General features: G+C 42.8%; 3 protein-coding genes across 4 annotated transcripts; all 3 read left to right on the top strand.

The window, feature by feature from the left end:
• The first annotated feature begins 125 nt into the window (after positions 1-125).
• rad54b (RAD54 homolog B) lies at positions 126-13,853 on the top strand. 2 transcript variants are annotated; one of them, XM_086114293.1, is made up of 16 exons: positions 126-446; positions 948-1,105; positions 1,835-2,012; positions 6,645-6,839; positions 7,745-8,038; positions 8,137-8,299; positions 8,367-8,592; positions 9,103-9,189; positions 9,272-9,392; positions 9,472-9,611; positions 9,835-10,125; positions 10,215-10,378; positions 10,464-10,725; positions 10,806-10,872; positions 11,391-11,588; positions 11,659-13,853. In XM_086114293.1, exons 2-16 carry the CDS (start codon positions 959-961, stop codon positions 11,874-11,876), a joined length of 2,751 nt encoding a protein of 916 aa, XP_085970419.1. In that variant the 5' UTR covers positions 126-446; positions 948-958; the 3' UTR covers positions 11,877-13,853. The 2 variants fall into 2 exon arrangements, with proteins under 2 accessions (XP_085970419.1, XP_085970418.1); XM_086114292.1 differs by having other exon boundaries at positions 943-1,105.
• On the top strand, positions 2,933-6,399 carry LOC147203777 (fibrinogen silencer-binding protein-like). Its single transcript, XM_086114295.1, has 2 exons — positions 2,933-3,921; positions 4,652-6,399. The coding sequence occupies exons 1-2, from the start codon at positions 3,515-3,517 to the stop codon at positions 5,220-5,222; spliced, it is 978 nt and encodes a 325-aa protein (XP_085970421.1). The 5' UTR covers positions 2,933-3,514; the 3' UTR covers positions 5,223-6,399.
• A 3,375-nt stretch (positions 13,854-17,228) lies between the features above and the next one.
• Positions 17,229-20,595, top strand: gem (GTP binding protein overexpressed in skeletal muscle). The gene is made up of 4 exons (XM_086113585.1): positions 17,229-17,750; positions 18,179-18,255; positions 18,397-18,601; positions 19,000-20,595. The coding sequence occupies exons 1-4, from the start codon at positions 17,426-17,428 to the stop codon at positions 19,269-19,271; spliced, it is 879 nt and encodes a 292-aa protein (XP_085969711.1). The 5' UTR covers positions 17,229-17,425; the 3' UTR covers positions 19,272-20,595.
• Positions 20,596-25,284: the final 4,689 nt, after the last annotated feature.

The raw sequence follows: 25,284 nt of genomic DNA, 5'->3' as shown, positions 1-25,284 counted from the left end.
CATTTATAAGATGTAACAAAACAAACGTACCCCTTTTCTATTTCGCCTCACATACTTCCTGGATTACAACCAATCACATTTCAGAGCTCACTCAGCGGGAAAAAACCAGGAAAAATATACATCCTACTCGTAGAATAAAATTGAATACGACATATAGGGCGTTCGCAACAGATACAGCTGAACGTTGAATGAAATACGGTAATATAACACAACACATAAAATAAGACATGGACAGCCGTGCACTCATAACCGTAGTCCGGCATACGCTTTGTTGTTTGAAGCAGTTACAGATAAGAGAGAATCGAAGTGCCGTTTCAACCAGTGGATCAGAGACAAACTCAATTAGTAACACTTTACGAATGTTGACTTTTCCAAGGACGGTTTTTCGTTGTCATCGGTATTTTCTGTACTTGTATCTACGCTGCTAGATGTGTTGACAGTTTCAGGTAAGCCTTACTTTGGTTCACTGAAAAATGTATCCAGTACAACGATTTTTTCTCTCCTCAGTAAATAATCTTAATAGTGCATTACAGGTGACTGAGCTATCCACAGTATCGTGTTTATTGGCACACAGAAGTCAAAAGAATAGTTCTTGTTGGATTAATTAATTATGAACCAATGTCGTTGCATTTTACTCAATTAGGAATGAACCACGATCCCAGTAACTAATGAATAATTACATGTTTTACATTCTGAACTGTTGACTGACTCGACTGCAATGGTTGTAGTTAAATACCATTATAATATACTGTGCACATCTGTGATTATACTCTCAAACCAAATCACATAATCTTTGGTAGAAAAATCTCATTTCACACCACCAAACGAAAATATCACAAAAGTACACACAATACTGAAATATTAATGACAATACATTGGTTTGGAATCAATGTTGTATATATAATGTTCATATATCTTGTTTTCTGTTCTTTTTTTAAACAGATAAGGGGTTTATAAAATGAGACGCTCAGCAGCTCCCAGTCAGCTACGGGGTAATGTGGCGAAAAAGCCTCGTTTTGTGCCTCCTGGAGCTGCTACTTCATGTACTGGCGCAGAACCCAAGATCCAGTGCTCCAAATTTGGCTTGGACAATGCCTTGAATAAGGTAAACTATTTTTACCAGTTGTTATCAAACTAGGTTCTGCCAGCTGTAACTTGGGGGGCCCACAAAATAATTTGCAAAAAATTATATTTTATCATTAAAACAAAATACATACTGTACTTAAGAGTATCAGTGCGCCAGTAAAATAAACATACACATTCAATCACTCCTCCCTACCCCAGCTGTGAACCATTGAAAAGCTCTGATATGAGTGTAATGTATCACATAAATTGACATCCCTGCATACGTGAAGCATTTGTCACTGTCACATGCTCTTTTCTCATGTAGAGTTGTACAGGTGAAGCAAATGACCTCTGACACACATGGTACAGAATTACTGTGTGTTAATTGGATTTTGTAATATGAGCAGGGCCTTGTAAAAATATCTACCCTCTAATACCCCTTTTTGACCAAAAAAAAGTTTGCCGCTCATTGGGCACCAGAGCCAGCGCTTCCGAAGAACATGTGTGGTTTTCCAACGGCAAAGAGCCATCGTCATGATAAAGCCAACAAATAATTGGGGCCAGTTTAAACACTAATTTCCAGCACCAGAGCTAAAACTAGAGCCAATTTTGGTGGTGGGAAAAGAAAGCACTAGTGCTAACCTGGGCACGCACTAGCGCGGTGGAAAAGGGCCAAAAGAGAGGGGGGGGGGGGGAATCCTTGACCTATTGGATGATTCTTTCAGAACCGCTCAAATTGTCTCTCCTCACACAACTACTTGCCTACCAGGTCCAGAGAAGTCTGGCAGCTCCACCTCCCAACAAAATTGCATATGTCCAGTCAGCACCAACTTTGTCCAAGGCACTGGCCCGAGTTCTCAGTGCCACTGAAAATGAGAATGTTGCTGTGACAGAACCGGGTGCTGCTTCACAGGAGTTCACAACACCACAAGACAGCATAGAAACAGGTAAGGAGATGACTTTCACTGACTTTCTTAAATGATTGATCTTAGTAAGGCAAGATGGCAGAATAAGGAGCTAACATTATTATATATTACAGTTGTGATTTCTTTTTTAAATCTCCCCACCTTCCCTGTTTTACAATATTTGGTAAACATTTCAGTATTAAAGAATGAGGATCGGTGTTCACCATGCAGTAATTTTAGTGCATTTATACCACTCAGAGTAAAGCTTTGCCTGTAATTAACTGTGCTACGGTCCGTAAACACATAAATAAGTGAAAATGAACCTCAGGGCTGGATTGTGAACTGAAGAATAAAGCACTGCACGTTTCACTGAACATATCCTTTCATTGAAGTGAGTCCAGGGATTCTGTACTGTCTAAAGAATTGCCGTTCCCGTCATTAATGGGACAACTTGTAGAAAGCTCATTTTGTGAAATGAATAGCAAGCCGCGAAAAGGCAGGGGTTGACTGTAACTATACTGTATTTTCAAGGCGTCTCCCTCTGGTGGATATTCGGAATTATACAAGCACTCGCCTTAACTTTTCAGCCAAGACCACCAATGGAGACACTATTGTTTATTAAAAAATAAAACAACAACAAAAAAACAAATACCTACACTTTAAGATGGTTAGTAGTTGACGCAAACCGCGCGTATCGCTCGTATTTGGTTGGTAATAGAAATAGTAACAACGCAGACGCGCGCGGTAGACTGTGCTGGACCTCGGCGGTGCTGAACAGCGACAGCCGCGGGGGTCTGAATTACGTATTGAGCTCCTGACGAGCACACAAGTGGACTCCCTGGCCGGCGTGTATAGCCAGCCTCTCCGCTTCCCACACGGCGGGTTTGTGGAAACGAATAGCTCGCGGCGACGGTTTTATTAGCGTGTAGCAACAATACGAGGCTCGCTGACGCGCGTGCGCAGCGCGCTTCCTTAAACTCCTCCCAGCGTGTAGTTAGTTAAACCCGCGCCGCACACTCTTTCCACCAAAACACAATGTCGACCCCAAATAAACTGATATACACCGAAATCCCCATCCCCCCGTGTATGTGTGTCACCATCTTTTGTTGTGTGTTGAGACGACGTGGCTTCGCTGTGCTCGGTTTGGGGTTTAGAGAAGCCGAGCTGTAAGTAGGTCGGGCTGGGTTTAAGCGGCTTAGCTACGTCAGTCTAAGCTGGGAGGAATTCATCCAAAACCCTGGAAGGTAGGCGGGGGCCTAAGCGAGGCTGGCCTAGTTAAGCCTGATTCTTATTGTGCACGGCAGAAGCCTGCTTTTCTTGTGCAAGGAAACAGAGGTAGGAAACCAAGGAGTGGTGAGGTTTCACGCTTGTGACATATCACAGCCCGCGTTTGATTTGGAATGGGAAGAGGAGAAAAAAGAGATATGGAGCAGTTAAATCAGTGTTAACTTTATGTCTCAGCGGAATAAGAGAATCCTGCAGCAGGACAAGAAAAGAAAGGTGGGGGGGGGGGTGACAGCTGAAGGCCTGACTGGGGCTGGAAGATGGCATCCGGTTCGGTGTTCCTTTCCAGCATGGTGGGGAAAGCTCGCTCCTCAAACTTCACCCTCTCGGAGAAGCTGGACCTGTTGAAGCTCGTCCGGCCTCACGTCCGCATCCTGGAGGAACACACCAACAAACACGCAGTCATTGTGGACAAGAACAAGTGCTGGGACACGGTGGCGGAGCAGTACAATGCCCTGGGGGGCGACAGGCCCCACCGCACAGCGCAGGGCCTCAGAACTCTTTACAAGAGACTGAAGGAGTCAGCCAAACAGGAAGTGATGCAACAGAGGCACGCCCAGCCGGAATACAGAGCCAGCATCTCAGAACCAACCAAGAGAGTCATGGAGATGATCCCTCACCTGTTTCAGCATGTGCCCATCCACGAAAAGGACCTGGCTCTGCGCAGGTACTCAGTGACTCATCAGAACCAGCAAGAGATTAGTTCAACATGCAAAACAAAAAATTCAGCAGAAGCTGCGATATAATTTTGTTAGTTGTATTGGGGTTTTTTAGCCTTAAGAGAAGAATGAAAGAAAATCAGAGTGCACACGACATCCCTCCAGTATATATACAAGTACTCTTTAGAAATCTCCTTTTATTTCCAAGAGAATAAGATTTGAAAGATAAATATAATCATATTAGTCCAGAGCTAGAGATTTTTTTTGTTCAGAGTTGAACTTAAAATGTGTTAGTGTTTTGATTTGGTACTTGAGAACAATGCCAAAAATAGTATTGATGTTTCATTGTATTTTATGACTTTAGTTTACTTAAAATGTAACATTTACAAACTTCCGCACACAGTAGTGTAGGGATGGGCAAACAGACACCCGAGCCCTACAACAAATAGCTAAAATTCGCAAACTATTGACATCCGCCTAAAATTGTTTGTAATTCCCTGTATTAATCATTTAATTGTAAATATACAACAAACTATGATATCAAACATCTTAATACTGGGTTGTCCAAACTCAGTCCTTCGAATCAGGTGTGTTTCAGCAGGGAGAAATGGAAAATAGGCATGCATTCCACTATTGTTGGAATGCATAAAGGTGTCCGATGGAAGTGTCCGTTTTTTGATGCTTGAATCAACCTCATGTAGTTTGTATTTTTACTGTTGTCATGCTGTTCACCCTCAGATTATTATACAGTAAGCACCCATCTCCCATCGAGCCTCCTGGCAGCAGCGCATCCCTGGCTGGTCCTCAGGACTACTCTGCAGCTGTCCCCACCATTCCCCATGAGGTGGTCCATCTGGACACCGAAGATGATGTAAAACCCCCTCCAGATCTCCCACTCTCATCCACGCACGAAGAGATGCGCCTGGAGGTGGCCCCGGAGCTGATGGGAGAACAACATGCGGACAGCATCCGGGATTACAATGCATCCTCGTCTCCCGCCCCTTCGTCTGTCAACATCCCCCTCTCTGCCTCGCCGCTGTCTTTACACCACGACTTCTACCCCAACAGCATCTACCCTAACAACGTCTACCCTCATCACGAGTCCGAGCGCTTCCGCCCTTTGCACCTGGCCAAAGAGGAGCACGAATTGGTGCTAGCGAATCACAGGAAGGTGGCAATGTACCTTGAGGAGAAGAGGGAGGGGCTAAAGAGGAAGCAGCAGTTGGAGGAGGAACTTTTGAGGGCCAAGATCAAAGTGGAGAAGCTGAAGGTGGCCCGACTTCGACATGGGCTGCCTGTCCCTCTTTAGCAAGAAGGAACATGTTGACCTGAGGCAGGGCCTGGAACGAGAGATAAGAGATCCACTTCAACCACTTCAGTATCAGAGTATTTGACATTGATTTTGTCAAAGGTATTGGAAGGCTAGAAAATACCACTTTTTAGTACCCTGTCGCGTTTCCATAGACATACTGCAGTCCAAGGAGGAGTCATACTCATAACAGAATATTAATTTTTGTGCTAAAATTGAAAGAGAAAGAGCAGAAATGATACGCCAATAACGCCTTGAGAAAAGAACACAAAATTCCGGATGTTCTCAATCCTACTCTGCTGTGTAAAATTAATTGATGGGTTACACTGTGTCGCGCTGCTATGATGTCACGGAAATTACGAAGTGCTTGCACACCAGTTTCAGGGGTCGTATCTCGTTTTGAACCATCTAAAATCAAACTTCCATACCATATGGCAGATGAGGATAGGTTTAAAATCTGTGATCTCTTTTTACATTTTGTGAAACTCTACAAAATCTCACGGTGAGCCTTAAAACAATGTCGAGATGCAACTATTACACGACAACAAATCGATTTCCAAATTAATCGATAATTAGTTGTGATAATTCATTAATTGTTAACAGACCTAAAATTGTTCAAATCCTTAGAATGTCTCCCTCAACAGGAAATATTCTCAGATTTCTTCCTTATCAAAATACAACATCTACAACCATCTGGTTTTACTTTGGAAAACACTGATCAACATTTTTGCCTATTTTCTGACATGATGCGGATAATCGAATCATGAAAAGAAGTTTCATGCGTTTTCTGAAAAATCAATTTGAAAAAAAATGTCCTTTTTTTTGAAGAACGGGATGGAAAAAATAAAATGTTATTTTTAAATCAAATTAATCCCCAGATTAATTGATTGTTAATCCTTAGTTGCAGTCCTAAAACAATGCTATACAGGGGAAGCTATGATGTCACTATGATGATGGTCTGGCTACCCACTTTTCCCCCACGTTCAACTGTGGATGTTTCGTTGTATATTGTCATGTCATATTCAGTGCGTTGCTAAAAATGGCATGAAAATGAAATCGATCGCCAGTGAATACAAGTGAATGGAATATTGTACTTCGGGGAAATGACTGTTGGGTGTTGTTAGTTTTTGTTTCTCTATTTTTTGGTGTCTTTTTCTATTAAAAGAAAGTTACTAGACTGAGGTTTTGATTTTTTTTTTAAATCACACCTCCACTTGACCTACTTTTTGAATGCCTATTTTCCATAGACATTTCAACTTGTTTTTTCTGTCCAAATGTTGCAAGGGAGAACTCTACTTGAATGCATGTGAGTAGCTCTGAGCGGATGTGAGTGCACAACTGGTGCAACAGGGACATCTGCTGATGGGGCCTGCCTGTGCATCCAGAATACTCTTCATCACTATTTTGCGTTTGTTTCCACAGGCCCCCTTCAAGGATGTGCCGTTTCAAATCCAGTCCCAAATACAGAATGCAACCAGGACATGGTCCGGTACTTCAGCGTGATGTGGTGTAAGGCCAGCAAAAAGAAACACAAGCGCTGGGAGGGGGACGCCGTGCTGGTGACGAAGGGTCGCACGGCCACCTTGAAGGATATGGAGGGCAAGGACATCGGACAGGGTGAGGTATTGTGAACCAATGTCAGGTTTATTAATTTAGCTTTAAGTCACGTGTCCTCAAAGGGCTTTACAGTTCACAAAAGTCAACCATACCCCTTTCTCTAGAGCACCCCGGTTCGGTCAAGTAAATACAGCACTCTAAGAAAACCAATTTGTGGGGGGAAAATAGGAAGAAATCACGAGGAGTCACAGATGGAGGGGTCAGTCTTCCAGGATGACCGGGACGCAACGGATGTCCAGTGGGCAACAGTTATCGCATGATAAGATGCTGTACAATGTTTGCCTACACAGGATGAGAGTTAATGAAATGAACCACAGGTAGCCTCTGAGGAAGTGCTCCTCCTCAGTTTCGCGTCTTGGTCAGTCCATTCGGAATCATCTACAGCAATCTTCTCACCTCGCTCATCACCACCTAGAGGAGAAGTGACAGTAAAACAGGCCAAAGTCCAGATGAGAGAGGGTGAAACGGGGGGGCAAGAAACTCTGCATAAATCAGTCTTTAGTTAGTCTTTAGTTGAGATTTAAACATTTCTCTCGAGGTAGCTGCTCTCAAATTTCCACAGTTAGAGCATTGCATCATACTGGACCCCGTATAGAAAATCCTCTACAGCCTGCTGATTTCTTTTTAGCTCTCTGAGTCATGAAAAATGTACTCGGTGTGAAATCTGTTGAACATAGAGCTACAGTATTCTGTTGTTAGAATGCCTGTTGAAAGGTATTCACTTGCTATGACAAATGTACAAAGATACAGTACTCAACTTTTTTTTTTTTTTTTTTTTTTGTAAAATGGTTTTGAACCAAATAAGGGAAATTTGATTTTTTTCCCCCCTCCATTTCACATGGTGGTTGGCATGCAAAAAAAAAAAATTGAAAATAATCATGTTATGGCACGGCCTGCCCTTATAGGTAGCGGCTACAAAATGTCAGTGCTGGCGTCACTCACTGAGGGAGAGACCCTGATTATCGGAGCGAAAGAAGTGGAGGTGATGGGAGTCATATCCGCAGAAACGTTTGCCACGGGACGTTGTTTCCAAGAAGCACGGGTAGAAGACATCCTCCAAAAGACGGCTCCCCCTCCTTCACTCCGCCGAGCATCCAAACCTTTTTGCCCCCCTTCTTTGTCGGGGAGAGCGGAGCATCTTGGATCCCAACCAAGGGAGCAACAAATTTGCAGGCCTCGCCATGATCCACAAGCCGCCGGTGTGTAGACTCAATCAGTTTTATATCCACTGTCTTCAATAACTTTTATTCAATCAGATTCTCTTTATATGTAAAGTTTTCCTTTGTATCATTCTTAGGTGCTCTGGTGATGCCCCGGCCCTCTCTCAAGCACCAGTGGTCAAATAACAAGTCAGGGCTTCCTGTGGTTGATGTGGTGGTTGACCCGCACCTGACGGCTCAGCTGCGTCCCCATCAGAGGGATGGCCTGCTCTTTCTCTATGAATGTGTCATGGGCATGAGGTATTATCATGTGTCCACATTTGTGAGCTCTCCCGTTGTTTAGCGTCCATTTTCTTTCCATCATTAGAGCCGCAGGGCGCTACGGGGCTATCCTGGCTGATGAGATGGGTCTGGGGAAAACCCTCCAGAGCGTGGCTCTCTGCTGGACTTTGCTCAAGCAGGGTCCGTATGGAGGGAAAGCGGTCGCCAAGCGTGCGCTGGTTGTTACGCCGGGTAGCCTGGTGCAAAACTGGGGCGCCGAGTTCAACAAATGGCTGGGCCGCGAGAGGATCAACGTTTTCACAGTGGATCAAGTGAGGAAAGAGATCTTCAAATATACTTGCTCAGCATGTGCGTGCCGTGACTTACTCTGTTTTAGGAATGACAACACGCGGCTACGCAGGTTAAATTACACGAATTATCTTCTGCCATCAAGTGGAAGAGCATTTTGTTCACTATATGTTGGTTGTATAGAAAATACATACTTGTAAGTCAATTATAATTGTGTAATCATCAAATAGTTAGCAGCATCTCTGTAATGTGCACAATCCTCCATAAACAGGAAGTAGGCTCTCAACTAACATGCAGAATGACTGATTTAAAAAATATGTTGCCGTCGGCGGTCTTTTTTTTTGTCAACAGTGTTTGTAAACGTTTCTGGTTCTAAATAGAGAAAATATGTAAAGACAAATTTTTAAAAGCTGTTTTGTACACGGTCTGACTAAATTGTGCAGGCATACTGTATCTAACATTGTGATCGAATTTACTAGGACCATTCTTCTCATAGTTGTCTGTTTCTTTTTGTACTGTGTTGTCGTATGAAGGACCACAGGATCGAGCAGTTTGTATTGTCTCCTCTGCATGATGTTCTTGTGATCAGCTACGAAATGCTACTGCGCTGCCTCGAACAGGTTTGCCCACCTCCCTGTCCGCAACTTTTCCTGTGGAATCATGCGAAATGAGATCTCCTGAATGCCACCTTTGTGTTCTCAGGTGCAAAAAGTGGATTTTGGTCTCATCATCTGCGACGAGGGTCACAGATTAAAGAACAGTAGCATCAAAACGTCCTCGGCCCTCAGCAGCCTGAGCTGTGCTCGCAGGGTCATACTCACAGGTGCTTGAGCTGCACCTCTCTTGACTGCTGCGAGAAATCAACATGGTCTCTCTCTGAATTTACTAAATATGTTTTGAAGGTACCCCGGTGCAGAATGACTTGCAGGAGTTCTACGCCATCATAGAGTTTGTTAATCCGGGCATACTTGGCTCCACCACTGCATATAGGAAGGTGTTTGAAGAGCCCATTCTTCGTTCCAGGCAGCCTTCCTGCTCAGAGGTAACACACACTCACTCATCTTCAGAGGTGTCAAATCCAGGTCCTGAAAGTAGAAACCCTGCCACAGTTTGGCTTTCGTCACAGGTCCTTCTAATCAACCGGCAGGCAAACGAGCGCCCAGGCAGCTTGTTGACCACTATTTTCTAATTTATTGAGACCGGTAACCATGTGACACTTCTAAGTCAATGTATGAAACAAAAGCAATATGCCGCTCTCCCAACAGGAGGACAAATCTTTGGGAGAAGAGCGAGCGTGTGAGCTCTCTCGACTTACCGGCATGTTCATCCTGAGGAGGACACAGGAGATCATCAAAAGCTACCTGCCGCCGCGCCTGGACTGGACATTGTTCTGCAGACTGTCCCCACTGCAGCAAGATGTCTACAGGCATCTCCTCAGCCACAGAGTGTTCCGAGCCTGCCTCCAGGGTTCCATGCAAACGCACACTCACCTGGCCTGCATCACCGCCTTGAAAAAGCTGTGCAACCACCCTGCTCTGCTTCACACCACTGTCATGGTGAGACATTTGATTCACTGAATCAGTCAAGTCCTGTTCAAATTCAAAAATTTTTTGTGGCAACATGCTTTTTTTTTTTTTTTTTGTAGGACAAAATGAAGTGTGATTCCGAAGAGAGCTCGTTATATGAAGGCTTAGCACAATTTTTCCCAGAAAACTACTCTTCAGATAGCTTCAACGCTGATGACTCGGGGAAACTTTTAGTTCTGTTGGATCTCCTGAAGACTATCAAACAGTTCAGCCCATCGGACAAGTACGCCATTGTCAATTCAAGACACTTCTGTGTGTTGCTGTGTCTGTTGAATTACAGGTATGACAGTTCTTGTGTCTCCCCGCAGGGTGGTTATCGTTTCCAACTACACTCAGACGCTGAACATGCTCCAGAAGCTTTGTGTGCACATGGGTTACACGTTCTGTCGGCTCGACGGGCAAACGCCCACCAACCAAAGGCAGCGACTGGTCGATGGCTTCAATAGTCCTTACTCTTCCAGTTTCTTGTTTCTGCTCAGCTCCAAAGCTGGCGGTGTCGGGCTAAATCTGGTGGGGGCTTCTCACCTGGTACTCTATGACCTTGACTGGAACCCAGCCACCGATATTCAGGTACAACTACCATAACAATCAACAAGATGATGATGTTTTGTTTTGCTGCATTGGAACATTCACTCCTTTGCTTTGTTCAGGCTATGTCACGAGTGTGGCGAGACGGACAGAAGAAGACCGTGCACACTTACCGTCTCCTGACTGCAGGTATCATCCTGGATTTGGCTGTGTACATGATGTGCGTTTGCACATATTTTACTCCTGCGCCTTGTTTGTCCATCCGACACTCACAAAATGTTGGTTCAGAAATAGATTTCAACGGTTTCTCTATATTAAATCAAATATGTGGATGAGCATTTAATTCTTCTGCCTGTCACTTTACATAGCTGCCATAGATCGATGAACAAAGATGTATTATTTGTATACATCAATAATTAGCGACAGACTGAGATGAAATACATTGTGATAAGCCCATTTTTTAAAAATTGACCGCTGAATTTTTTTCATAGTTATATTGACCTCTTATTAAAAGTGAAATAATATATTTTAAAATAAAATTACCCAACTTTTTCCCTGGGTCCTCTCACCCAAAGTCAGCTGTGACGGGATCCATCTCAGCTGTGGTTGTAACTCGAATGAGGAAAAGCACTGTAGAAAATATATGGATGGAAAATACGGCACACTGGGAACCGGACTCATTCGTAGGTTTCTGTGACCCTCTCAAGGCACCATCGAAGAGCGCATTTTCCAGCGGCAAGTGTCCAAACAGGGGCTTTCTGGGACCGTGGTGGACCTTGGCAAAGGCTCAGAGCATGCCAGCTTCTCCACCAGCGAGCTACGAGATCTCTTCAGCCTTTCTGACACGCAATCTCTAACTCATGACCTCTTGAACTGCAGCTGCGACATGGACGGCTCAGTTCACGGTAGGGCCGGTTTTAATCAGTTAAAAAAGACCATATTTGCACACTCATCTTATTTTAACTTTCTGCTCAGATATGAAAGAGGAAGAAGATCAGGCTTCTAACAATCGCCCGTGCCAGCTTGGTCGTGACCGCAGTGGTTTGTCCCAGAAGCACCTCAGCATGTCTGAGCTGATGCGGTGGAGACATTTCTCTGGAGACGCCCACACCTTCTCTGACCCTTACCTCGATCACGCCCGAGACCACATCACCTTTGCCTTTCAAACCACCATCTCGCATGTGGAACCATAAACATCACTTCTTGCCTCCAAGACGACGCTCAGTCCTGGTGGAACCTGTTCGCATTATTACTTTAAAACCATTACCCGGATTGTAGTTTTGTGGTGATGTCGAACTCCATTCGTCATACTAAAAGGGTTGTTGTTATACTAAAATCGCTGTTGTTATTAAGCCACTGAAGAGGGTCAAAATGTTTGAAACATGTCAGTAACATGTGCAAACAGCTCAGAAATTTTATCTTGTTAGCTTAAAAAAATGAGCTTAAATTTTAAATGAAGAAACAGGATCGATGGAGTTCTCACTAGGCGAACAGATTTGCGTGAGTTCCGAATTTTTTTTTTTGTCCATTGTTTCAGAGCCATCTAAGGTAAAACTGTATTGACAACAGCAGTTAATCCTAACGATGAGGTATGTTTAGGTGCTGAGAATTTATTCAGAGCATCTCATTCGGAATGATTTAGTTTACACTCTCCTTGCGATGTAAATGTTCAGTCATTTAGTTGATAGTTTTCACAAAACAACAAGCTTTCCAATGAGGACACTTTCTCATGCTGTGACCTCTGACATGACTGTCCACGGTGAGTCACAGTGGTTAAGTGATGTGGGACACTCGTCAGCCTTTTTCATCGGTGCTGCCTCGGCACTGAGCCGCTGCGTCGGAGTTAGGTTCTCGTGTGTTCCGCGTGTACCGTGTATGGATTGTATTCAACTGCGTTGTTACATAAAAGGGATAATTATTATTCATCTGACCGGCGCCGCGCCGCTCTATGAGGCAATTTTCTTGTGTAACATCTAGGTTTCGGGAAGGTTTGGCTTTTTACGTTCCAAGGGCTCTATTAACGCACTCTGAATTATTACTCTTCATCACCTTGCGATGGCTATTTTATTCAGCTCATTTCAGTCTGAATACAAAAGGGTTCGATTGGAATATTTTTTAACCTTATGTTATTCTTTCATCAAACTCACAATGTGTTGACCCAGTTGTAATATTAGTATTTAGTAGGATTTTTTTAATCAATAAAAGTTGTTCACCACTTATATTCTGACATGCGGTTTAAAAAAAATGGTAGTTTAATTCATGTCATGTGAGAAGAGATTACCTGGTAATCAGTCCGGGGTGTATCCCACAACTCAATTCAGGTGAGATAGATTCCCACTCACAGGACACTCTAATAAGGACAAGCGCGACAGAAAAGGGATGGTTGGGCTAGTATGACACTGTTTAGTGTTTTTGTCACTAAATGTGACATTTTTGAATGCAGGTCATATACTGTATGTCTTTGATCAATTAGGGAAAATGATCTGGGGTTTTTTTTGTTTGTTTCTTTGTTTTGTTTTTAATATATATTTGCGGAGACTCAGCAATAGTTGTAATGCCAATGAATCACAGTCTCCCAGGACATGAAGTGGGAAGTCAACACCATCTCCATCCTGAAAAGGGCGCGGCAGAGGATGTACTTCCTGAGGCTGCTGAGGAAGCATGGCCTGCCACAGGAGGTGCTACGACAGTTCTACACGGCAGTCATCGAATCAATCCTGTGTTCTTCCATCACGGTTTGGTTTGGGGCCGCCACAAAAAAGGACAAAATCCGACTTCAACGGACAGTTAGGACGGCGGAAAAAATCGTTGGCACCGCCCTACCCACTCTTGAGGACTTGCACACTGCAAGAATCAAGACAAGGGCACGGAAAATCCTCCTGGATCCCCCGCACCCTGCCCACCACCTTTTCCAGCTACTCCCCTCAGGCAGACGCTACAGATCCATGCGCACCAAATCCAGTAGACACTTAAACAGCTTCTTCCCTCTAGCCATTAACTCCTTAAACAGTCACTGACGTAGTCACTCTTCTTGTACTACAAATACTGCTACTGGTTACTCTAAAATGGTTCAATGATTTGTTGTTTACGATGATACTAATGCAGCGTGTTATACCGGAGACAAATTCCTTGTGTGTTCTACATACTTGGCCAATAAAGATGATTCTGATTCTGAACAAAATGGACAGGAGTCCACAATGTAACTTCACGTTCCATTTAATTTGCTCTTATTTTGGAAAGAAAAATGTACTGTTCCTGTCACCAACATCTGACCTAGTGGCAGAAAAATGACCGCCACACAAATTTGAGTTAATGTTTCACACTCCTTTTAACTCTATATATGTCTTTGAATCAGATTTGCTGATACCTGCAGAAATCCTGTGAACATACTGAACCCCCAGTTGCTGTGTCATCAGTAGGTGAATGAGGTGAGAATGTTTCAGCGCTTTGAGTACCTCGAAGGTACAAAAGCTCTGCACAAGTGAAAGCCCAGTTTGCATGTTCTCCCTGTGCTGGCAAACTAAGTTAATGGATGACTCTAAATGGTCTGGATGAATGTGAGTGTCTACACGGGCCCTGCGATTGACTGGTGATCAATTCACCTCTCTCCTAAAGTCCGTTGGCGTAAGCTCCAGCTCACTCGTGACCCTAGTGAGGGAATGGATGGTAGTTTGTTTCGAAGCCCATCTTGTGTCAGCAAGCTAGTGGGCACGTGTTCGACAAACAACTGTAACTCGTCCGATTGATCCAAATGATGTCTCGGGGCCATGTGTCTGATGAGCGCACGAGATGGAGTCATTCTAAAGCTCTTAACCATCCTCTGCCAATCCCCCCCACCACCCCCTTTTAAGCCTGCCAGCTCAAAGACCCGCTGGATGCATTTAAATGAATAACTCCACTGCTGAAGGGAGGGGTGCAGTTGTTTTGATGAGAAACTAAATGACAGATTGGATCTTTATTTTATTTTTTATGATCCCTAAATCTCTGAATGAAGAGATAGTCGGGCCAAGCCTATGGTATTAACCCTCAAGGTTGCAGGTCTTATATTTCATTCATGATCACTTAGAGAATCATTGACATTTAAGCTGCATGAGCTTATAGCCACGTGTATCAGGCTGCACATACCGCTCAGGCCGCCAAATATTTTTTTTAATCATCTGCCGCTTCAGTGGCCCCGGGCTCAGCCACGGTGAAGGCTTGTGGGCGTGATTTCATCGAGGAATAAATCGGGCACATGGCCTTCGGAGTGCAGCGGCCTTCATGGTTCTAACATACTGTATTGTATTCATGCACGCTCCACCCTTCCACACTGCACTTTGCCCTTCATTTTATTTATGACTTCTAGATGTACAGACAGCCTGCGTGGCTCCTCACACTGCTGCATTGTTCTTTCTAAAGTTTCAATTAAGATGATTTTGCTCTGACCTGAGAGCTGAGAATTTTGGGGGGGCTGCCACAAGTCCTTAAAACAGGTCATGTTTGATGGAGGCCTTTCGTTTTTACTGCAAACTTCAGACAACTCGCAGCTTTTGTTACCCCGCAGCTTTACTCAGTGCAGCTTAAACAACATTGCGTCTCAGCCATCCCCAGAACATCCTGTTCATGTTTACCGTTGAGTAATTTTATTTTTCAATGAACTTTTTAAAACAAAATTTGCACACATTGAATCATTTTCTCTAATTGTCGGATAGCTAACAGTTCTCCATATAAGAGGTAAAGTGTTGCTTCTTCAAGCTGTTGTTTATTTAAAGTACTTTCATCACAGCCACACTGCCATTGTCATTAGCGTAATATAAATTGAGCTAGCTTAATGCTAACATACAATAGGAAATGCCATTGATGAGCTATTGTAAATTAGCATTGTTATTGTGGCAATTTTACACCATCAAACGATTGTGACTTTAAGCCAAATACGATAAAACACATACAAATACAACCAAACAGCATCACGAACAGCCGTTGTCTTTTCTCTGAGGAAATCACAAGGACCGCTGGAGTTTTTCTTCAATTTATGGTTTACTGAGTATCTTTTTTTCATCAGTCAACTTTATGATGGGGTAAACTTGTCGCTCAATTCCCAGTCTTGCACTGTCGGACTAATTAAGTAAATTTGGATAATTTACTGCGGCAGACCTAATGATTTATCACGACACACTTGTTGGCACAGTGACATCAATCACCTCTTGATACCAATGAAGTAGCAAACTTCTACACATATAGAATTAAAACATTACTTAGCTTGTGTAATTAATAAAATTTGGTGACTGTTTCGCTCTTAGAACAGATTGTTTTATATTTACATTACTGTTTGTCTTTTGGGATAAAATGTTCACCCATCATTTCACAACATATTGTGCTAATTAGAGGTTCCACCCTGTACCGTCCCCATGTTGACTGTCCCAGGATGTGGGACAGAACACCGCGGTCACTTTGTATGTGGCTATGTGTCTAAAACTAACCGTCAAGACCTTGCCAATGTACAATATGAAAGCCTGTGACCCTGGTCACGCCCCAGCACTTAACAAGGATTTAATGTCGCCCCCATCGTCTGTCGGCCAGAAGAGATCAGAGCAGAAGGCCACGAGATATGAGACCACATCGATACAGAAGCTTTGCACAACACAAACAACAAAAGAGAAAGGGGCGTAATCCCACTATTAGTGTAATGGCTCTCCAAAATCAACCCAAATTAAAATATGATTTTTACTTCAACATGAACGGAAAAAGCATGTTTTAAAAGAAAAACTGTTAAAGAGAGTTGTACTGTATTTTATGGCTCATTAGGTGCACTTTTATTAGGCGTATTATCAATGAATGGGTCTAATTTAAAACGTTTTCATACATAAGATGTACCGGGTTATTAGGCACAGTATCTTGTGAAGAATTGCATGTTAAATAGTTATTCTAATTGCAGTTTATGTTTGTTGATCTGTTTTTTGCTTTTCGTGGTTTTTTTGGGGGGGGGGTTGGGGGGCTGTGGATTCCCCCTCCGGGTGGATGCCCAAAACACCCGGTCGGTCACCCCTTTGCATGCCACTGGGACTAGAACAAAGTGGTAGTCAACCAGTAAACGGTAAAACCAGTCCCACCTTCTCGTGTTCATGTGTGACCCGGATGTTTAATTAAGAGATTTCATGACCACTAAACACAGTTGCCATTGTCACCCAATGCTGCTGGCACCTCTCCAACTCCAATTGTCAGACGGCCTTCCTTCCTGCTGGCAGAATGTGAGAAGAACATTCAGTGTGAATAACAGCAATACACATTTCCAAGTGTCGAGTCTTGTATAAGAACAAATCCATTAGACCCTTTATACATTCATGCATATGTTGTGTAATCATTTTCTCAATGCACTTCCAGGGGATCTCCGTGTGATTTGTGGGCCATTAGCGTACATTAATGTTGAGAGCATCTAAACTCTCCCCTCCAGCCCTGAGAGTTGATCAACACTCCCTCCAGTAACTGAGTGAGTGAGAGAGAGAGAGGCGAACCTCGTCATATAAACATGCAGGGAACCCCCAGCAGCATGAGCATTGCAGGATTAATGAGAGCACCGAGAGGACACGGCACGCTCCATTTCACTGGCAACATGTTTCTCATGTTTCTCAACTAATCCTGCTTCCAAGCTACGCTGCAGGGAGCACTTTATAAATTCGTTTAAAACCGTTAACCATTTGGTATTGGGGAATAAACGAAGCCCAAGTCAGTGATTTTAATTGCTTATTTCTTGAACGACGGGATAATGATGTCCAGCGTGCGCCGGCACAGCCTCCGTCTCCAGAGCGAGATCCACCGCTGGAGCATCTGCGACCCGGACAGCCTCCTCGCCCGCGTCCCCGCTTGCATCTCCCGATCCAAATCGTGCGCAAGCTCCGCCGGAGAGTCCGACGGAGGCAGCAGCCGTGGCAGCTGGTCCTCGTCGTCCGACTCGGTCATCTCCACTGATTCGGTCAACCCGTACCGCGTGGTGCTCCTCGGGGCCGGCGGGGTCGGGAAGACCGCCTTCGCTTGCATCTTCTCCGGGGCGGCGGACAGCATGGACAGCGATGACTGCGAGCTGTGTGGAGGTAAGAACTCAGCAATGGAGTACGTAGACTTCAATTTATTTGAATGGGAACTATTGGGGGAATTGGAGTGTTTTCAACAAATGTAATGTCTTAAAATAAAAAATATATTTCACAAATGGCTAGGTTTGTGAAATTGTGGTTGTATGATTGAGGTGGGTTTGAACTAAATTATACCGAAACAAATTTTAACACCTGTTGTCCTCGAGTTACAACATTTCAAGGTTACGAACAGTTCGCGATACTCGCGCCCTCAGTTAATGCTCTTTTCGTGGTGCTTATTTAGGTAAAGAAACATTTCAGTCAAATTTTAAGTATGATACCGTGGAGAGAAAAAAAAAAGCAAACTATAACCACAATAATGAACATTTAAATCAATTTATCTTTTTAAAGTTAAAATATTTGATTTGTCTTTTTTTTCATTATTTCAGAAGAACTACGCGAGAAGGAACTTCACGTGGATGGAGAGGCTGCAACAATCACTCTGTTGGACACATGGGATGCAGACGTGAGTCAAAATCATGGCCGGAGTTAACGATACGTCGGGCAGGGGCGAATTGTGTGCTTGGACCTTCTCTCCCTCGTGCCCATAATCCACTCATCATATTGATCATCCATGCATGTGTGTGTGTATGTGTGTGTTTGGCAGAATGACGGTGAATGGGCTCAGGAGTGCTGCATGCAGTCAGGCGACGCCTTCCTGCTACTGTACTCCATAACCGATCGATCATCCTTTCTGCGGGCGTCCGAGCTGCGCATCACCCTGCGCCGCCTTCGCCCAGCCCAACACACGCCCATCATCCTGGTGGGCAACAAGTGTGACCTGGTGCGACGCAGGCAGGTTTCTACCAATGGTAAGAACCCTCAACTTCAAAATCGTAATACTAAATTAAAATCATACAGGACCGGTCAAAAGATCTGACACAGGGTCTCATGCTATTTTAATGAGAAACTGTCAAATTCGGTAAATGTAAAAGCTTCTAGTCTGATTCTTTGGGGGAAACCTGGCTTCCTTTATTTGCTGAAAAACACACCTATTCGCTGTTTTTGTAGTCAGGCAACAGCAGCGTGTAATACAAATATATTGCTTTGTTGTGGCCAAGGAACAATGTTAAAGTAAGGTGAGGTTAACCTCCAAGTTACTACACTCGATGTACTCAGTATAAGAACCATTGGTTTGAAAGTATTCTCCTGGCTGGGTGAAGCATTAAAAAAAAACCCGCCAGAAAAAAACTGTATATTCTGCTTCCAGAAGGCCGCGCCTGCGCCGCCATCTTCGACTGCAAGTTCATCGAGACCTCCGCCGCCATGCAGCACAACGTGTGGGAGGCCTTCCATGGCATTGTGCGACAGTTGCGTCTGCGCAGGGACTCCAAGGGCGGCGGGCGCGCTGCTTGCCGCCCCCGTCGGGAGAGCCTCCCCATCAAGGCCAAGCGTTTTCTCGACAAAATAGTGGCCAGGAACAATCCCAGCGTCGCATTCTGGCTCAAGTCTAAATCCTGCCATGACTTGTCTGTTCTGTAAGGAGAATGATTGACACGGAACGGCTGAGGAGTGGACTGCGTGGGCTTGTGGGGAAAAATGAATGCTACGATGAGCAGCTTCAAGAACAGTTTGGTGGACAAGATGGCAACATTTGCTGTTTACAGGCAATCAATGGACAAGGAGAACCACGTGTTTGTGTTTCACATACCCCTCTTCCGATTTGCTTTCAGTCCTGCCAGTCTGTTAAGTCACAAGTGTTGACGCTTTATCTGTAAGTGTTCAAATGTATTTTTTATAGAACCACAAGCTTCAGCGTACTAGGTGCAGATTAAGACAAAAACAACTTCACCTCTTAAACACTCAACACAACTGAATATTTTTTTTTGTTATACTAACTGATGGCTCAATAATATGAGAGAGAGAGAGATTTGATTAGTGTGAAATGTTTTGGTGTGTGTGTGTGTGTGTGTGTGTGTGTGCGCACGCCTGTGAGTGAATGGGAGGATGAGTGAGTGTTTTGGGATAAGAGTGAGAGGTTTCTTGATGGGTAAGAAAGTTTTTGTTTTTGCTTGTGAGTTTTTTTGTTCTTCTTTTGTGATTTTTTTCCCATTTTTTCTGGTCTTCGTGTGTTAGAGTTTATGTTTTTTGTTATATATGGGAGATAATGAGTCAATGTTTTTTATCAACAGTGTGAAATGTTTCTTGTTGCCTGTGAGAGGTTTTCATTTGTGAGAGTTTTGTGTGTGTGTGTTGTTTTTTTTTGGTGAGTGTGAGAAATATTTTGACAGTTTTTGTTGTTGTGTTTGTCTTTTATGATTTGTTTCTTGAAGTTTTCTTTTTGGTGTGTGTGTGACAGTTTGTGAGCTTATGGTGTGGTTGCTTTTATGTGAGAGTTTTATTTGTAATGTGTGTGACAGATAAGGTTGTTTCAGTTTTCTTTTGTGAGAAGTATTTTTTTGTTGGATTTGAGAGTTTTGTTGTCATATGTGTTAGCGAGGGTGAGCGTTTTAGTTTTGGGGAAAGCATTTTATTGGTGTGAGTGGGCAGTTTGTGTTGTGTGTGTGAAAGGTTTTGTGTTTGTATGAGATGAGATGTTTTAGTTAATTATATGTGAGTGTTTTTGTTATGTGAGAAGTTTTGTTTTATGTGAGAGAAATTATTGTTGTGAGGTGTTTTTTCCCCAGTGTGGTTTTTTTGGGGTGTGAGTGTTTTTGATGAGAAATAGTTTTTGTGTGTGAGAGGTAAATGTTATCTTTGGCTTACATGCATCTCATTTCAGTGCAAATTCCCTGCAATGTTGCCACTTGTATGTACAGTAGCTTATTGTGTTGCTTTTTTCAATAAAGATCAGAAGAAAGTCTCCTTTTGTGTGTTCTCGCGTGTGACTCAAATTTGACACAATGGAGTTACATGACAACCACTAAAAATAACACGCGACAGATGAGTCACAGGGTGATAATGCCACGGTGAATATTGAAAAGATCAAATTGCAGTAGTGTGCGACTGGGTGCTCAGGCCCTGACGCGAGATTCGGGTCGCAGCTTGAGTCTGATCTGTGGCCTTGTTGGAGAAGCTGTGGAAAAAAAAAAAAAAGAGAGAATATGTTGCTGGGGTAACATTCACATCATTTATGGAAGGCCTTGTGAGCAGCTATTCAATTCGAAGCAGTGGATAATTGTGCCTCACTAGAAACATGTCACGGCCTTTGCTAGCGAGACTCCCACTGCCTCACCATTTTAGGGCCTTGGCCTAGGGCTGATAACAAACCTCTTACCCGCCAGAAGGTCTAACCCCCCACCATATCCCTGTGCAGGGTCAAGCAGAGCCCAACGAGTATGCCAAAGTTAGTGCTGTAGTTTTGCCTCACTAGTTAAATGTAGTAGTCTGTGTATATGCCATGTTATCCGACTCATGTGCGCAAATAGTATACAAGTACATGGACCTTAAGGTGAATATCAGGGATATCGACTCAACACTCAAACAGCTTGTCGTGAAGATATTTGAGCATGTATCCTTAGGCACTAAGGTTCATTCCTAATTCAGTGTACTAGTATTAAATGGAGTGAAAAAACTGTTCACTGGATAACAACTGTGTGTTATTAGTGAAATTCTAAAAGTCTACCGGTTGACATCTAGCGGTTCACTGGGAGGTACTAGCGGTGTGCAGATGTCAACTAGTAATATGTAGAACAGTAATCCCTCGTTTATCGCGGTTAATGGGGACCAAAACCACCCGCGATGAACGAAAATTCGCGAAGTAGCGACCAATTAACATATATAGGTCAAAAAAAAAGTTTTTTTAAAGTTCGCAAAAAGTCCGCAAACAGTCCATGAGAAGCTGCAAAACAACAGCGAGTCACATAGAGCAACATATACAGTACTGTACTCCATGTATATGGAAAAAAAAAAGTTTATTTATTTATTTGTTTATTTTTATGAATATGTTTGAAAAAATCCGCGATGCACCGAATCTGCGATAAACAAATCGCAAAATAGCGAGGGATCACTGTACACCAATGTTGTCGTACCAGTGTGGAGAAACCATATAGTTGTGGAATGGAGTCGTGAATAAAATAGATTACTCGCAAGACACCGTCATTGTACGAGTGCATTGAACTCCGTTATTAGTGAAGGCGTACTAGTACATGCACTTGAAGCTAGATATCAAATAAAAACTCAAATAACTTAAGTTACGATTAAGGCAAAAACGAAATTAGCTACTTATACTATTCGAGAAAAGGTAGGTGCTGACAAGTAGAATTTTATAATGTCACCATTAGTTCTAGTGAAACACAGATGTCAACTAGTGCAGATTTTGCTCACTAACAGGAAGTTGAATTTGCCTATTAGTAAGCGTTTCCAGCCTATTTTTGAGGATGCTCAAGCATCCCTAAAATTAGAGATTGCTTTTTTAAGATAAGATAAGATAAGAAAACCTTTATTAGTCTCGCAATGGAGAAATTCCCAATTCACAGCAGCAAAGTTATCAAAGGAAGAAGTAGAACAACAAAATATAGGAGCTGCTGGAAAGGCAGCCACTCTCGCGGCGCCATTTTGAAGTCAAAATAACAAAAATAACACAACACAACACATAGGACACAGACAGTTGTGCAATCTTCACCACTTTTCTGCATACATTTTGTTGTCTGAAGCAGTTATAGATGAAAGAGGAGAGGATCAAAGTGTCCTTTCACCAGTGGATCAGAGACGTCATGCTGAAAATGTGCACACGTCTGCTACAAGCTAAGTTTTGAAAGCAAACACGAAGCTGTAGCGTTTTTATTTATTTATTAATTTTTTAAAATGTATGTCTGTTTTTTAAAAGGCAACAAAGGTGCCCTACCAAACAGTACTTAGGTGAAATGTGATATTTAAAAAAAAAAAAAACCCGAACCCCACTTGCCTCAAAAAATGGTTTGTTCCATCCAATTCCTCCCGCCTCCCACTACAGGGCTCCCAGCATGCAGTTTACTCAGACTAATATTCTACCTTCCAATGATATACTGTAAGTAGAAAGTACCTGGCCTAAACCAGGACGGGTGACTATTTCTTAACCCCTAAGCTACCACTCAATACCTTACCAACACACTTTTACCATTGTCATTCCTAATATTTGCTGTATTTAATCCTAGTTCACTGTTTACATTGCTAGGTCGGAGTTAGCCGACGTTTTTCAAGCTAGGACACATTTCGGATAGTCAGAGGCAGCAAGCACCATTGTCCTCCATTTGAATTGGACGTAAGAAAAAAGTTGTGGCATAAATATTTGTTCATTTTAAAGCCAAGGCTCTACTGACAAGCTAACTGACTGAATGCTCATTCACATTGGACATAACTCCAATCAAGACACATAGAGGAAATACAAAGACAGGATTTTGTACATTCATCATCACCAAAGTCAATTCTGTTAATGCGTTTTACATGTTTCCGTTGCATTTAATATAAGTCGCAAAATCCAACTGGGGTACTGGTTTATTCCAGAAAAAAAGCACAGGCCCCTGATAATGTTAAATGGAATATCAATGAATTTATTGTGTTTATTTAAAAAAAATACATGGGAAGAGGACACTGGAAAAAGAATAATCTCCTATTAAAACGCAATCGCATTTTAGGGTTGGAGGAAAAGAAAACATCTCAATTATGTTAGTTTTCAAAATCATTCAGCCCAAGTCACCTTCAGTAAACCTCAGGTTTTAAAATCGCCCCTGATTTCAGAAGTCATCCTAATAGTGAGGACAGAGAGCTGGATATTACGGAATAAATGCTCAAAACGCTTCCCATAAAGAAGTGTGTGTCTTCGCCACCATGCAGGGCCATCCCAAATTGTCAAGCAGAAGGTGTTGGCGCATGCTTTTTCATTCTTACATAATCCATGCAAATTGGACACGCTGGTGCGAGGTGTCGACAGTCGCAGGCCGTGTTTCAACTGCCCCGCTGCTGTCAAAACGGTGACGCATTCACAGACTGCACAGTTAAGGATTCACACACATTGTCGCCTTTTTTCTTCCTCCTCCGCAGGATGTTGCAAAATAGCGACGCTGTTGTTTTGACGTGTATATATGCTTGGAGATCGACTGAGGATGTCAGTGGGAATTGAGGTCAGATGTTCCAAGGTGCCCTGCCGAGTGACCGCTGTGATCTACAGGGATCCATCAGCACTATTGACGACCTCTTATCAGCCATTGCCACAAATGGACAATCTGACAGGAAGCGGCGCACTAGTGCAGGTCAAAGTCTGACCATGAGAAACCAGCTGCTGAGTAGTCCCATTTCTTAACGTACTTGTCTTGTTTCCGTACAATTCACAATAAGGTTGACCTTAAAATGGAAAACACATTTTTGAAAAAAATGTACAAAAATAAATCTGGGCTCACAATTTGGAACTGCATAGTGACCTAGTCTGTAAAATGTAGGCCACTATAAAAGCAAGTTGGGCATATTTGTTTACTGATCATTAGCAATAAAATGAAAAAAGTTGATAAAAGTAAACATAAGTCTTATACTATTATAGATCATATACTGACTTCTAGAACTAACAAAGGGGGTCTACTGAAACAAGACGTCTGATTACTCCCAGTGAAAGGCCATGGTATTTATTTCAAAAGTGAGACTTAAATGTAATAAAGGCAATTATGTAACAAATGCACATAATGATACTATTAATTAAAGTTAAAACATAATTTTCTGTGTTTAAAATGTTGAATTTCAAGAAGTAGAGAGAGTTGACTTTTGGGAGACACGTGCCGTTTTTAAGTCGATTTTGCGCTCTGACTTGCAAACAGGCATTTGAGATACGAGCACTGTATGGTTGTAGTGAACTCAACTCAGCTCATGTCACAACAAGGAGCAGTTTGGCAGATAGTGAACAGCTCTTGACAAAAAGAGGCTTCAAGCTGTAAATAGCCACTCCCGGCACTGTCAAAGAAAACATAAAACCAAGAGAGCTACCCAGTTTGTATTTTAAACAACCACATACCTTGCTTTGGATAATTCTGTTTAGTTTAACGCTAACAAACAATAGAATAGACGGGCGAATGAAAGGCATTACTGTCGCTGTGTTGTAAGCCTTCAAGCAACAAATGATTGAACACAAATGGTGAAGGGGCACACGTAGACAGACAATATAACAACACTCACGGGAATGTATTATTTATCGTCGGCAAAGAAAGACTAAAAGGACTGCAGTTTACTCAAGAGTGACATGTTTATCAATTTGTCTGTTTTATACTGCCACCAGATGGCCAAGGCGTGCACACCAGAGGGAGCAGCACAATGTCCATGGAATTGAAGGGAAAAAAAGTGGCCAAAATTGTTTGTATTCTATTTCATTATGTCATTACTGTATGTTTTTATACATTATACCGGTAATATTTTAAAATGCAATTTTTTTTACTAAATTGCATTTTAAAATGTTTTTAGTTTTTTGGGGGGATGTGCGAGGCTGGAATGCATAAATGGCATTACAAGCAACAGATTCTCCTCAATATCTGACTTAAATGTTTGTTTTTCCACCACAATGACCTCATAGATTCAAACGTGACAAATAAGATCA

The sequence above is a fragment of the Hippocampus guttulatus genome, chromosome 6 (assembly GCF_054856545.1).
Source record: "Hippocampus guttulatus isolate MCC_2025c chromosome 6, RoL_Hgut_1.0, whole genome shotgun sequence".
NCBI lineage: Eukaryota > Metazoa > Chordata > Actinopteri > Syngnathiformes > Syngnathidae > Hippocampus > Hippocampus guttulatus.
Note: the sequence above shows the minus strand (reverse complement) of the source record. Positions and strands in the feature narration are given on the sequence as shown.